We start from the raw sequence: 14,828 nt of genomic DNA on the forward strand, positions 1-14,828 counted from the left end.
GACAACCTCACTGTTAAGTTTGGGCAAAGTATTTTGATTGTGTTATGCAGGTTCCACGTTGGCGCCGGAATCCCTGGTGTTGCGCCGCACTACACTCCTTCACCAACCACCTTCACGTGGAGGCCTTCATCTCCTACTGGTTCGATAAACCTTGGTTTCTTACTGAGAGAAACTTGCTGCTGTACGCATCACACCTTCCACTTGGGGTTCCCAACGGGCGTGTGCTTTACGCGTCAACATGGAGACAATCCTTCAAATAAGCATGGGGTAGGGGAATTGTGGTGTCTTTAGGCATATTGTGAGCAGGTCTAGGGGTGTATTCCTCATGATGCTCGTCAATGTCCTTAGATCCAGAAATAGAGAAGCATGATGCATGTCCCCAGATTACCGAGGCTCATAAATTCATTGGGTGACGGTGTTTTTCTTGTTCTTGGGATGATGGTTTCATGTATGGTGGAGAAGGAAGCTATATCCTCTTGACATACTTATGGTACTCTTCTTCCTAGGCCTAGATACATCGACATACAAGTTTTCAAATAGAATGTCACGGTGAGTAAATATGGTGGATTTTTCTCTCCCAAAACAGGTGGTTGGATGTATTGGGATTCAAAATTTGAAGCCAAATATTTTTGAACCATTTGTTTGAATTACAAACCATTTTCACCTTTTTTTTTTCTTTGCAAAAGGTTTTTTAAAGTAGATTCCGCACTAAGTTTCAACCAAAAAAGTTTAAATTGAAGTGTACCCACACACTAGTGCACGTGTATTTCCGATACTAGTGTAAATTATACTCCCGAATTTCTATGTGAGCAGTGATTTTGCCGTTTGATAATACCAGTTGATGGGTGAGTTGTTGTACACTTTTAATTCAAATTTCCTTCAATAAAATCAGCAGAATCATTTTCTAAATCATGAACCGACTTCACGCTTCATCTTTGTTTTTTTGAATTACAGAGATACATGCAAATTACGAAAAGGACCGTAGATGGAATGGAGTGGAAATTGTATCTAGCAGACGACGACTAGGATTTTATAGAGGAGACAATTTGAAGATGGTGTTCTGGCTCACAGGTGCATATGAATTTATTCTATAAAATACATAAAAATACAAATCTTGAAATGTTTTAAAAATTGCGTTTACATCTGGAACATCCTTATGTGAAAAGTCCTTTTAGATCATGGACACCAGTGTTCTCATTGTATTAAAAAAATTCGAAAATTATATTTATATATTTCAAAAAATTATGTAACAAAATTCTAAAAGTAGCTAATGATGCATTCCACTAACATATAAAATCTCAATTACAAATGTTTTGTTTTTGAGCTACAGAAAATTGACAAAGTATGAATTTATTTGGAGATTTGAATCACAATACTCAGATCCACATATTTGTTATTTTTGTGCAGCCCAAAATACACATTATTTCCAGTTGAAAATTTACACATTTGTGGGATACAATACTGACTACATCATGATTTATTTCATATTTTTCTAAAACTTAGAAATATGATTTTAATTACTTTTCTAAAAAGAAACCACTGGTGTTCATGTGCACCAAATCTCTGTCCTATTTTTATGTGCCTTGTGTTAAAAAAAGATGGAAATATCTAGTGAATAGTCATGTCAAAATATTTAAATTTATCTTGTTTACATGGGACATAAATATATTCATTCTTCTCGAAATCTTGTGTGTGAACACAAAATGTGCGGATATACATACAGAATATTTTTAAATTTTTTCATCATTGTAAAATATGTTTTTCAGACAATAAGTTCATATGGACCCAACAATCGAATTGGATTTCCAATTTCCTATACTGAAAGCACTTTTTAAACATGGGACTTGATTTTGAAATCATCCATTTCTGTTGACTCGGTAAACATTAGTTTCTCTTGCTAGTGACAGGCAAAATAAATCGGAGAGCAGTATCAAATCTGCGCTATCCATCCACGCAGCCAACGAATCTGAACCATCAAATCCCATCGCCAGTCCATTTGCTAAAAACGAAAAATAAGTTTTTCCTCCCCAGTCCCCACCATCACCTTTGCTCGGCCGACCCAAAGGCGGCTCGTGCCCTAGAGCTGCCGGCCTACCGCCGCCCCGTCCGCCTCTCACGCGCGCCGCCTCCATCGCCGTTCCCGCTCTACCTCAACGCATCCCCGCAGTCTCCACCCAGTTCTCGATCTCCGACATTGGTTTTGAGGTATGAGCTTCTCCACAGGTCTTGGGTGTGCCAGTGCACACCACCCGGTGCACCATCTGGATCCGCCGCTGGCCGGGAAGCCATTTCTTGGTGTCAGTGCGACGCATTTCCAGAGAAAGATGCGGTTTTCTGGCTCCCCTGGTCGATTCGAGTGCTTGGCGAACCCGCGTCAGTCTGGGCCACGGCGCACCGCCAAGGAAACCATGTACGACCTCCACCCCGAGATCTCGATGCTGTATGGAGAGGAAAATGGTGCGGTTGCTGCCCCGAGCAAGGAGCTGGGTATCGGAAAGGCCACCGAAACCTTACCAGACAACACTCCTATCTCCTACCGCTACAACGAGCCCCGGATTAAAGTCATTGGCGTTGGCGGTGCCGGCTCCAATGCTGTGAACAGGATGATTGAGAGCTCCATGAAGGGGGTGGAATTCTGGATCGTGAACACTGATTTCCAGGCTATGAGGATGTCCCCCATCGATCCGGCAAATAGGTTACCCATTGGGCAGGAACTGACAAGAGGTCTTGGTGCTGGTGGGAACCCGGAAATTGGTATGAATGCAGCCAAGGAAAGCCAGGAGTTGGTGGAGCAGGCAGTCGCTGGAGCTGATATGGTTTTTGTGACGGTAAGTCCTCCTGCTCGTGCATATTGTGACTGTTGCTTAATTGATGTATAATTAGTCAATAGCACACTTGTCTTGTCATTTAGTACACATATATTTAACACATCAGGAATTGATCTTACATGGGAGCCATGATTTTGCAGATAGTTATGTTAGGTTATAACTGAATTTACGCAGATGTTATCATGTGTGTGCTTGATTGGAAGGATTCTGCTAATCTCTATGCTCCACTGGCTGCTTCTGAACCCTTAGATTCATTTTGCAGGCTGGAATGGGAGGGGGGACAGGCACTGGCGGGGCACCCGTTATAGCAGGGATCGCAAAGTCTATGGGCATATTAACTGTTGGAATTGTGACAACTCCATTTTCATTTGAGGGAAGAAGGCGGGCACTTCAGGCACAAGAAGGAATTGCAGCCTTGAGAAGCAATGTTGATACACTGATTGTAATCCCGAATGACAAGTTACTGACTGCTGTTTCTCCAAATACTCCTGTGACAGAAGCATTCAATTTGGCAGATGATATTCTCCGGCAAGGTGTCCGTGGAATCTCAGATATCATCACTGTAAGACAATATGCTACATTAGCTATTTTACGATTGTCGAGTAGGATTAGTGGCATATGTGATGTCTTCAGAAAACAAAAGTTTGGTTTATAGTTACACAATCAGGCAAATATGGATTAACAAGTTCCCATGACCATATCCCTGTGAACCATTTTGTCTTTCAAAAGCATCACTTTCACCACACCGCGAGTTTGAATTGTTTTTTGTCCTGATTCTTAGTTCTTTCCTGATGCACATATGTTATATCCAAACTATAACATTGTATAATTGTAGGCCAAAATTGACGCTCCTAAAACTATCTAAACTACAACACTGTTTCTTAATTTTGGCCACTATACATATCCGGTTAGCTGCAACAAAATAAAAGTAGAATGTGATTGTTCATTCGCAGTTATGTCCTTGATTCTTGCTAGCTATAATTTTTATGAATCTTCAATCTCCTTGTCATGCCATTTCCTTACTACTGCACCTAGTTCCTCGATTCCTGTCTGCTTTTCATGCCATTTGTAATGCCAAGTAATGAGTCCAAAAGTTCATACAGTTTCAGCCTATGCTTATCAACATATTCGCCCAGACTACAGTCACCTGATATTTGCATCTAAATTCTAAACACATGATTTGTTGCCTTTTTTGCTTGTAGGTGCCAGGTTTGGTCAATGTTGACTTTGCTGATGTACGATCGGTTATGTCAGATGCAGGTTCATCCTTGATGGGAATTGGGACAGCAACAGGTTAAATTTCACGGGACCCTATTTGTTTTTCATCAAATAATACATGCATATCTCTGCGTCCATAAAATACGAATGTTTGTTTATGAAACTTGAAGGATATTGTGCTATTAACATAAGTGGAATGTAGTTTGAATCTCTTAATTCTATTCATCTAAATTACGTAACCAGCCACAAGTTCATTTATACAACAGTAAAGGTGTGTTGCACATTGTTAGACATGGTGTGGTCTAACACAGATATATTAGTTCCTATCGCATTGAGTTCGCATTTTCAAATACTAGAGCATGCCCAGAATCACACCAACCTCTTCCCCTCCCCCCTTTTGACCTGCCTTTTCTGTTGGCCTGTTTACAGGTAAGACGCGAGCAAGAGATGCTGCACTCAACGCGATACAGTCCCCTCTACTTGACATCGGTATTGAAAGAGCAACAGGAATCGTGTGGAATATCACTGGAGGGACTGATCTAACATTGACAGAGGTATCATGTACATGATCTTAGCTAGATAGAATGGCTTGCACAATTTATGCATTTTTTGTTTATAACTTTAGATTATAATGATCATAATAAGGAGGCAAAGCAAATCCTTTTTTTTAATTGGATAACTTGGACAGCTAAGATATTTTAGAAGGCCTTATTCTGTTTCTGGCCTTATAGCTCTATAACGATGAGTTGGGCTGCTAACTATCTACATGGAAGATTATCACTAAATTGTCAAATGATTTCTTTGAATTGCATTTGGCCTGACCCCAAATTGCTCATCCTATTTTAGGTGAATGCAGCAGCTGAAGTGATATATGATCTTGTTGATCCTGGTGCAAATCTAATTTTTGGCTCTGTTATAGACCCATCATACACTGGCCAGGTAAGTACCAAATCCTACCCCCACCCCCTTTTTTTTCTGTCAGCATGGTTATATGCACATGACCAGTGGCGGAGCGTGACCCACAACAAAGGACGGGCCAATGCCCTTACGATGCCAAGCAACAATATGTTAGCGGGAAATGCGCATGGGAAGAAGTAGATAGACCTCTTTTAGGGGGAAAAATAGAGAGCTTCAGCCTTCAGAGAGCTTTTTTATTGAAAGAAGTAGAGAGCTAGGGGCTGGGATATTTCTTCTTGAAATGTAGTGAGGCTCGGATATGGGGTAGCTCATTGCACTGATGCATAACATGTCCAGACAGCTGCATACATCGCTAGCGCCAGGAGCGATGAGCCAGAGCGCAGTAAAAGTTTGTGTGCATGGGATATTTGCCATGTTAATCAACGTTCTGCATTTTGGTAAGACTGGGCCGGAACCCAGTATGGTTTCCAAGAGGCTCTGCCAGTGCACATGACTACGGTGTGCTCATGCACGTAGATGCATAAAAACCACGATTACTTTTATCATGTAAACCATATTTTACATTAAATGATCATCGAAACCCTCCCTGGAAAATGCATGGCCTTGGACATGCCGATAACACGATGTCTCCATCCAGGTGAGCATAACTTTGATTGCAACTGGATTCAAGCGCCAGGAGGAAGGTGAAGGCCGACCTGCGCAGGTACGTCATTTTGCATCATTCAACCACTTTCTGCTCATTTCCGCTCTGGTATTCTGATGCAATTTCGGGATGCTCAGGCTGGAGGTGACAACAACCGTGGTCGCAACACTCGGTTTTCTTCGTCCTCCCAGGACGAAGGCCCAAAGCTGCAGATTCCAGAGTTCCTACAGAGGAAAGGGCGTTCAGGGTTTTCCAGAGGCTGAGAATCCCCAAGCAGCTTAGCTAGGTGTTATTTTTTCTTTCTTTGCAAGCTGTAGGCAGTAGACTGATAGCACTAGATAGAGCACATCCGAACCATGTTTTATCATCGTGCAACCATATGGCTGTGTGAGATATTAGCTGATTCTTGTGTTCCCATTCTAAACGGATGGCTTGAGATCATTGAATTCCCCAAATAAGAAAAAATGATGCTGCACCTCAATTTGGGAAAGGGATGTCAACTTGGTAATCGTGGGCATTTTTGTTTTGAAAGAAGACCCAGGGCCCCAGTTTATACTGAAATTTATTATGTCTTACAAAAAGAAAAGAAGGTTTTAATCAAAGTGTCGATCACCTGCAGCATTACAGATAGGAAATAAGCTAGGTTCGGCACACAGCCAGATCGACACACTTATAGTAGGAAAAGAGAAAACAAGAAGACAAAATCAGCCAACACCAGCTCTTGCACCCGCTCCTGAATTTGCCGTCGAATTTAAGCAGAATTTCCTCCGCTGCAGCTACACGGTTATGCGCGATCAATGGCTTCCACTGCAACATAAAAGACAAAGATATGTAAAGTGGATGCACGGGGTTAAAGAACGATTTATGTTGAAACTCTTTTATTTCTAGTTACCGTAGAGACCAAGGCACCAAGCAACAACCAAGTTATTCTGTATACACTTAGCCCCCCATTTTTCGAGCCTTAGAACAAAATGCCCTCGAGGATCCGCCGGATTTGTTCACATTTTAATGTCTGATAAGTCAACAGGACGTGCTTGACCATTCTCCAGATTTGTACTCACTTTTAACGTCGCTCATAATAAACGGTACAATTATTAGTGCCTCAATTCCATCTACCACGGCATTACAAAGCGTTGAGTTATCCAGTAATCTACTATGACGCTCCTATATACTGGTAAGGAGTTTACTATGTACATCTATCTGCCCCTTGTTTGCCGCTGAGAAATCATATTCACCGGGCAAAAAAAAATATTGCAAGTACTTTTGTCTTGTGCCATCCAAAAAAAGCCTGCTATGGGGGATATTTTTGTAGTGAACAATGTCTTTGCGAGACTTCATGAAAGTCATGCTTCTAAGTGCAACTATAAATTCAGTGACCACCAATACAATAAGAGATACTAAATGACATCTATTGGAAGCGCGGGTGAAGATGGCTAAGATACTCTAAGACGTTGTTGTCGGAAACTCTGTCGTTGTTTGTCCCGTTCGTGGATCACATGTGGTGTGATTGGTTGATTGGGCCAATTTTTGCACTCTCGGAGGCAAGGCCACGGGAAAACGACCTTTTCGCCATGTTCTTCGCTTTTTTGTGTGTGTGTGGCTTGCATTGCTCAATGCCTACCTAGATGCATGTTTGTTTGGTTGCCTGCAGTTCTCTTTTGAGGCTAAGTTTGGTTGCTAGATGTTGCTATCTGTAGCACAGACAAGTCACATATGCTCACTTCTTTCAAAATAGGTGAGGTTACCTTACCAGAATACACACAGTGAACAATAACTAATAACTGAAGAACATAATTAACAAATGCATAGTTACATCTAACAGACTACTTTAGTACGAGGTGCATCCTATGCAATCTGATTACTAATTATGCTAGGGATAGCACCCTTGGCAGAAAATATACGTGGTTCTTCAGTGTTTTTATCCCAGCATCATGGGTTTCATCATCATCATCATCATCATGGAGAGCAACAACAAAAGGAAGATCAATAGAACATGGTGTTTGTACTTGAACCCCTCCTGCACAGAGGTGCCGAAACCAACTCAAGTTCTCATTAAATACCCCACTTAGAATGTTGTGTTGAGTTGGGTTTTGTCAGATTGAAAATTAGATATTGCAAAGAGAAAGATTTGGTTTCCGACTATCCTAGACCTAGTACGTGTTTCCTATTCGAAATTGATTTTGCAAGTGTTTAAAAAACAGGTATAACTTCCTCACAGAGTCCCTTTCTCCGGAATTTGCGGTTGTCCTAGTGTGTCTTAGTAGTGTCCTACATTGCCTTACTCGAAGCTCCGCCCCTGCTGTAACCTACTACACAAATATGCTAACCTGGCCATGCACACACCAAAGCTGGACCGAGACAGTATACAGTCGTTGATGCAAACTTAATTAATCATTAAGGCCAAGAAAAAAATACCCACTTGGTTTGCGGAGGCGTGAAAAGCACAACCTGGATTCATGGGGCTGCGCAAGGCCATGCGGACGCGCGCGTGGTGAAGCAGCCATGAGACATTGCGTAGTACTCAAACATGAATGAATGCTGACGCTGCAAGATAGAGATGCCCACGAAAGTCGTCTCACTTGTTGATCTGATCTGATCGCCGATCGATCCGATATGATTCCTGTTCCGATCTTGTCCAGCTGCCACATATATACAGTATAAAAGGTCTCGCGTGGCTTTGCTCGAAATACTCATCGGGAAGCTAGCTAAGCATGGCGATGCAATTGCAGGTGTCTCAGCCCCTACGCTTAGTTTTCGTCCTCTGCTTCTTCTCTGCTCTGGCAAGCCGCTCCGGCTCCGCCGACGCGGCTCCGACGCTGGTCGACAGCCTTCCAGGCTTCGACGGCAAGCTCCCGTTCCGCCTCGAGACCGGGTATGCATGCACGGATGCATCATATATATATGCACCTTCTTTGATCCATGGCGATCGCTCGATCACCGCCTTCTTGCATGCACTTGTTGGCAGGTACGTGACCGTCGACGAGGAGAATGGAGCAGAGTTGTTCTACTACTTTATCGAGTCGGAGGGCGACCCGCGTCATGACCCGCTCCTACTTTTCATCCCCGGCGGCGACCGCTGCACCGTCCTCCAAGCGTTGCTGCTTGAGATAGGTAGAAGTTATACGCCACTACACTATAGCAGAGAGTGGATGTTGTTCGGTAACCAGGTTCAGCGATCAATGTCTATATCCTTGAGGCATTACTCAACCCATGCACTATGCAATCAGCAAACTAACATGCCAAGACGATGAGCCGTATCTCGACTACCAGCACTACGTACGGCCGGAGGGAATCGGATCACCCCGCCACAAGCGCCTGCTACTAATAGAGCCTATGAGTTTTTCCTTGTCTATTTTAGTTACTACGCCAAGGTTTTAGGTCTATCAAGCGATAATTCTGCATGCATTACACGGTGAATGTCAAGAAGTAGACCATTATTGCGATAATAATGAGCCAAACTACTTCCTCCATCTCCGTTTAACAAGCGCGCACGTAATCCAAAAATTTGCTTTGTTTTGATTAATAAAATATGAAATATATGTTAAAAATTATATTTTGAAACCTTTTTAAATACGAATCTAATGATATAAATTTTGTAGACATACAATTTATATTTTATTGACCAAACTAATGGTTAAATTTTATCTTAAACTACGTGCACGCCCGTTAAACTGAGACGGCGAATAGTAGTTTTTGTAATGAATCCCCCATTTATGTAGTCATTACAATAGGAACTCTTAATTCTCTCGCATCGAATGTCTGACTCAGATAGCTAACCCCTCCACATACTTTACCACATACACATATATAATCGACACCGGTTGCAATACAAATTTCAAGTCTCCTACCGTCACGCTACTACCTTTACTTGTCGACACATTGGTTGGCACCTCTACTTTCAGTTGTCTGAACCTCTATTTTGTGCGCGTGGTTGGGTTGAGTATAATGCCATTTTTTGTGTGCAGGCCCGTTGAAATTCATCATTGAGCCGTATGATGGAACCACCATACCGCGCCTACAGTACCATCCCTACTCTTGGACAAAGGCTGCGAGTGTTTTGTTCCTCGATTCGCCTGTCGGCGGTGGTTTTTCGTTCTCCCGTAACCCCAAAGGCTATGATGTTGGAGATGTCTCTTCTACGTTGCAGGTTAAAACGTTTCTCACCAAGGTACGTTAAACTTCTTTGATAGTAATGACATGGCTCCCGTCGATTTCTTAGTTTTTCTTTTGCATGTCTTTTGGACCAGTGGTTCACCGAGCACCCAGATTACCTTGCAAATCCTTTTTATGTCGGAGGATCGTCGCGCTCGGGAAAGATCGTTCCATTCCTAGCACAGATAATCTCAGAAGGTGGAGCCATGTTATCTAGACATTCACTTATTTTAGGTGCTCTTAATAGGATAGTCTATTCATACTTCAACACATTGCTATTTTCAGATATTGAAGCTGGAATAAAGCCCATAGTTAATCTGAAGGTACCCAATATTGACCAAATTATCCATTCAGTTACTCCCATTTATGCTACAAAACAACTGAACTGATAAAACCCAAATCTAACCCTATTTGTGTTATGATCAAAATCAAAATATGATCAGGGCTATCTAGTAGGTAATCCGAGTACAGGTGAAAGTATTGATGATGACTCTAAAGTGCCATATCTGCATGGAGTCGGAATAATTCCAGATCAACTATACGAGGTGTTTACTTAGACACAACTCCATCTATTCATCAATCGCTTATTATCCTGCAGTTAACTACTAAATATTTCCCATATGAGGTTACTTAACTCCATGTCCATGTGCTTGCATGTGAATTATCTTAAGTCGATAATGGAGAACTGCCAAGGGGAGGATCGTACCAAACCCAGGAGCATACTTTGTGCTCAAGATCTAAGAAGATTCAACGGCGTAAGGATAAAACGACTTCAACTTTTCCTCGCTTTATTGGTGTATTAAATTTTGTGAAAAATACATATATTTTATGCTTTTTTAGAATATGCTATTTCCTAGTGATTCTCTAGAACAACTAGGTTATCTTATATGATTCCAGCTCACCTCTTAATAGTTCATTATTCTATTGAAGCAACTAACTAACGTTTCCTGACAGCTGTATGATGAAATTGACGAGAGACACATTTTGTATAAAAAGTGCACAAATGTGTCTATTGGACATATTGACCTGACCACTGAAAGGAAGATCCTGACGGAGGAAACTAGAGTAGCCAAACATCCACCACTTCGCCCTCCAATGGATTGTCAAGTAAGTTCATCTTGTCCACCGATGAAAAACGGAAGTCCTCATGTGTGACATAATACACTTTGAAAAGTAGTTTCCACCAAATTAGTGTCAGTTTGTTTTTGTTTTCTGTGGGAAGATCAAGCATTATCTTTCCTTTTTTCTATTGTATTTTCTTCCTGCACACAGCCTTCATTCCAATCTGCATGACGTATTAGGTTTCGTTAAGACAAGACGTTGACCAGTAATGACACTGTTAAAATATGGTTTTCCAAAATACTTGATAATTGTGATTCTATATCATATAAACTATGTATTAATGGATTAAGTGTTTCATCAGCAGGGTTATGCTAAATACCTGTCATATTATTGGGCAAACCTGAACATCACTAGGGAATCACTTGGAATCAAAAAGGTAAATTACAATGTTTATTCCTTGATAATTTATTTTGATTCATACAATCATACTCTTGATTTAAAGACACTTTTTAACTATGTTGTCATACATCTATATTCCTTTAAATTAGGGGAGCAAGGACGAATGGGTGATGTGCGATAAAAATAGTCTACCTTATTCTCCAGACATCATGAGTAGCATAAAGTATCACCGTAATGTGACATCAAAAGGTTATCGTGTCTTGGTATATAGGTAAATACTCTTAAGGTGAAAAATTATGTGCTATAAAAATTGTATATTATCGTGGAAATGTTCCGTATTAACCATACGAAGTGCGACTTATCGAGAGATGTTCGCATGTCAATCTCCAACTATCAAGTTGTCATATTTAAGTTCTCTAACATCTAATCTAGTTCCTTTGTACAGTGGAGACCATGATGCTTTGGTACCATTTTTGGGTACACAATCTTGGGTGCGGTCACTCAACTTCCCCGTTTTGGATGAATGGAGGGCATGGCATCTTGATGGACAGTCCGCTGGGTAAGGTTTTTTTACAAAATACATAATTATTTTTAATTTCAATTGTTTGTTTCTATATAATGATTCGTGTGTATAAACTCTGCAAAATTCCTTACTTTTTCAAATATAATGTGTATGCAGATTCTCCATAACATACAAAAATAACCTGACGTTCACTACTATAAAGGTACTATATATCACCTCCAGTATCATTTCGAGATATCTGCAATTTCAATGTGTATAAATCATCACCACATGACATCCACAATTGTCACATACCATCGAGTTAGGCACTGCTCGTTTTACAGTTGAAAACCTAATATTTCTATATATCAATGGAATTTTTCATTCCCAATCAGATGTTGCCCCTAACACCGCATAAATATAGGGCGGTGGACACAATGCACCAGAGGACCAGCCAGAGAGAGGATTCGCTATGTTCAGTCGTTGGATTTCTGGTGACCCACTTTGATTATAGGTGTCCGATTGTTGTAGAAGTACTGAGGGTACTCAACTGTGTGACATGATACCTTAATCTATGTGAACTTTGTAAGAGTAGGTTCCCAAAAGTATGAAGCTAGTACCAACTTGTGTGAGTGTTATAGGTATTTGTGGTACTCCACAATACTTCAAGCTTGTACATAGTCTTGTACTATATACTTGAAAATGATGGCTCGTCTTGACACCCATGTCCACTTTCCAATATAATGCCAGTACTCCCTGCAAGTATATGGAGTACGAGCACATGATAGCCGAATTTTAAGGTGACGCTATGATATAACATTGGCACAATCTTACATGTTCCATTTGTACCAATTCATAGTTGAACAATAAAAAATAAAAAAATACATCATTTACCAAGTTATCAGTTAGCATATGCTCAAAACTAGAATATAGGCAACAACAAAAAACCCTGATATATGTTCTAATTAGCTTAGGCTAGTAGTATAGAGCACCCTATTGCATGATTAAAATGGCACATCCTACATGCTTTACTAAACTGTGCAAAGGTGGACGACAGGTTGGCCCACCGCACAAGGTTATGGAACCGTGTGTGAAAGGATACTCTAAAAATATAATGCAACATACATTTAGTATAATTTGGCAGTGTGATTTAAGCTCTTTTCACTCGCCGTTAGCAATAGCTCAATGTTATGTTTTATGCAAAACATCGCACACATTATTTAGTCTGTTCTGGTTGGGATTGCACTAAAAACTCTCAGTTATCTTTGATTGTATGTTGGATACGCCACGCGTATACATTCATTTTGAATTATATTCAATTGCTAGCTATACAAATGAAGGTAATATATAGAGAATATAATTTATTTTTTCTTGGTTACGGTGTTGTCTCCATGATAGGTTTGGAATGATAGATCTGCAATAGTCCTCCCAAGACTCTGGCGGTAGCCCTTATTGAACCTTGTTTAGAACTTTTAGTTAACTCGGCGCTCATTTGATCTAGTGCTAAGTGATGTGATCTATACTATGCTTATTAGTCTTATCATGTTGTTATCTTATCAAGCTTGGTAATCTTATCAAGCTTATCACGTTGTTGTGCTCAATTTTGTGATCTAGATTGAGCTTGTCATGAACAAGCCTATCAAGTTGTTTGTCAGTTTTGAGGTGGTTATCTTGTCAAGCTTATTGTCACTTATGATAACCAACATTATTACAAGCTTAGAAACAATTGCACTCATTCTTGTTAGCCTTTCTATTAACAAAAGATCAGATGCATTTTCATTTGCTTACAAGCTTCCCTTACATAAGCTCAGTACATGGCTACCGGCATAACACAACCATACAACAGAAGACCATTGTTCATGAGATTAGTACTAAACAACAAGGAGTAGAACACAACCAGCATCTACCAAACTAGCATTGTTCATTTCTTGTTGATGAACACAACATGGAGCAGTTCTACCAAACCTACTACAATCTTCAATAGAAATAGTGCTTCTCTCGTTAGCACAAGCAGAGAGCTCCAATGCTTCATCGGCATCTCATCTTGTCCAAGGGAAGTACCTCATGTTGTTGTTTTCTAGGCTTCAGTTTTTTCCTTCTGTCCTCAGCCCATCCGAGAGCTTCTAAAGCATCTTCTCCTCTAAAATATATAGTTGTGATCAAGCAGATAACAAACATATTATAGCTCCTAGTGCCAGAAATTACAACCGCGCTCCACAATGTAAATCGAAAATTCAGTCAAACTCCAAACTTTGGCACCACAGAAGTCAAAGTCACAAAATTTCTCAAGAGGATCAAGCAGATCGAGCTACCCCATGCTTCTGACACTTGTAGTAGACCCACCCGTCCTGCTCCTTCATGCTAGAGCGGGACTGCTGCACTAGGCGCACGCGATGATTGGGATGAATGGGGCATCGCGGCACTGAGCAAAAACAAAAGAGCTTGCGGGCGACACAACGGAAGAGGACCTACTCCGGCGGCAGCAGGCCTACGACGACGAAGGACCTACACCCCATTGGGGGAATGGGAGGGAGGAGCGGCACCGACTATGCTTTACAATGTGATGCACGGATAGGGAAATTTTAGAGCGAGTGAGAGAGAAAGAAATCGCGCAAAGGGAGGGGTAGCGATAGAATTGATGTTTTGCAAATTACCCCTCCACCCAAGTGGGACTGTTTGATACGGTGAATCCAAGCCGATCCACCTAGATTGATGCCCGATCTTTCACAGCGAGAACCTGGGGTAGAGAATCCTCCCAACAACGCGATGAACGCAGCCTGGAGAAGAGGGAACGAATCCAGCAAGCAACGGATCGATGAACGATACGCCTCAAACCAAGAGCTAGACAATCCTTGATGAACACAAGAACCTTCGCAGCGGATATAATAGATAACGGCAGCGCCGTACCCCCGGAGGGATGATACACGTGATCACACGCTATAGGGAAACCCTAAACTTTTAGACTAAACTTGAACTAACTAAACCCTAGCCGCCCCACCTCCTTATATGAGGGGGAGGTGGCCGGCCAGCCCCTATTGGGCTGGGGCGCCCCTCTATGGGCCTCCCTAACTTGGTTGGACAGGCCCAAACCAAGAGTGACTCGATT

General features: G+C 41.4%; 2 protein-coding genes across 2 annotated transcripts; both read left to right on the top strand.

Annotated features, from left to right (window-relative positions):
* Positions 1 to 2,050: 2,050 nt before the first annotated feature.
* LOC124650298 (cell division protein FtsZ homolog 2-2, chloroplastic-like) lies at positions 2,051 to 6,115 on the top strand. Its single transcript, XM_047189844.1, has 7 exons — positions 2,051 to 2,828; positions 3,091 to 3,390; positions 4,031 to 4,121; positions 4,476 to 4,600; positions 4,893 to 4,985; positions 5,602 to 5,667; positions 5,745 to 6,115. The coding sequence occupies exons 1-7, from the start codon at positions 2,208 to 2,210 to the stop codon at positions 5,868 to 5,870; spliced, it is 1,422 nt and encodes a 473-aa protein (XP_047045800.1). The 5' UTR covers positions 2,051 to 2,207; the 3' UTR covers positions 5,871 to 6,115.
* A 2,203-nt stretch (positions 6,116 to 8,318) lies between these two features.
* Positions 8,319 to 12,230, top strand: LOC124648612 (serine carboxypeptidase-like 11). Its single transcript, XM_047188339.1, has 13 exons — positions 8,319 to 8,479; positions 8,573 to 8,718; positions 9,573 to 9,775; positions 9,855 to 9,957; positions 10,045 to 10,082; positions 10,203 to 10,304; positions 10,431 to 10,514; positions 10,714 to 10,866; positions 11,186 to 11,257; positions 11,370 to 11,491; positions 11,666 to 11,779; positions 11,900 to 11,945; positions 12,147 to 12,230. Exons 1-13 carry the CDS (start codon positions 8,319 to 8,321, stop codon positions 12,228 to 12,230), a joined length of 1,428 nt encoding a protein of 475 aa, XP_047044295.1.
* Positions 12,231 to 14,828: the final 2,598 nt, after the last annotated feature.

Source organism: Lolium rigidum, chromosome 4, assembly GCF_022539505.1.
Source record: "Lolium rigidum isolate FL_2022 chromosome 4, APGP_CSIRO_Lrig_0.1, whole genome shotgun sequence".
Lineage (NCBI taxonomy): Eukaryota > Viridiplantae > Streptophyta > Magnoliopsida > Poales > Poaceae > Lolium > Lolium rigidum.

What these genes read in the sequence shown, in the direction of transcription:
- LOC124650298 (XM_047189844.1), top strand. Translation starts at nt 2,208, where the DNA reads ATGAGCTTCTCCACAGGTCTTGGGTGTGCCAGTGCACACCACCCGGTG. An exon ending in GGGAATTGGGACAGCAACAG is followed by an intron (nt 4,122 to 4,475) that starts GTTAAATTTCAC and finishes GCCTGTTTACAG; the next exon opens with GTAAGACGCGAGCAAGAGAT. An exon ending in GTGAAGGCCGACCTGCGCAG is followed by an intron (nt 5,668 to 5,744) that starts GTACGTCATTTT and finishes CGGGATGCTCAG; the next exon opens with GCTGGAGGTGACAACAACCG.
- LOC124648612 (XM_047188339.1), top strand. Translation starts at nt 8,319, where the DNA reads ATGGCGATGCAATTGCAGGTGTCTCAGCCCCTACGCTTAGTTTTCGTC. An exon ending in ATCTAAGAAGATTCAACGGC is followed by an intron (nt 10,515 to 10,713) that starts GTAAGGATAAAA and finishes GTTTCCTGACAG; the next exon opens with CTGTATGATGAAATTGACGA. An exon ending in AATCACTTGGAATCAAAAAG is followed by an intron (nt 11,258 to 11,369) that starts GTAAATTACAAT and finishes CCTTTAAATTAG; the next exon opens with GGGAGCAAGGACGAATGGGT.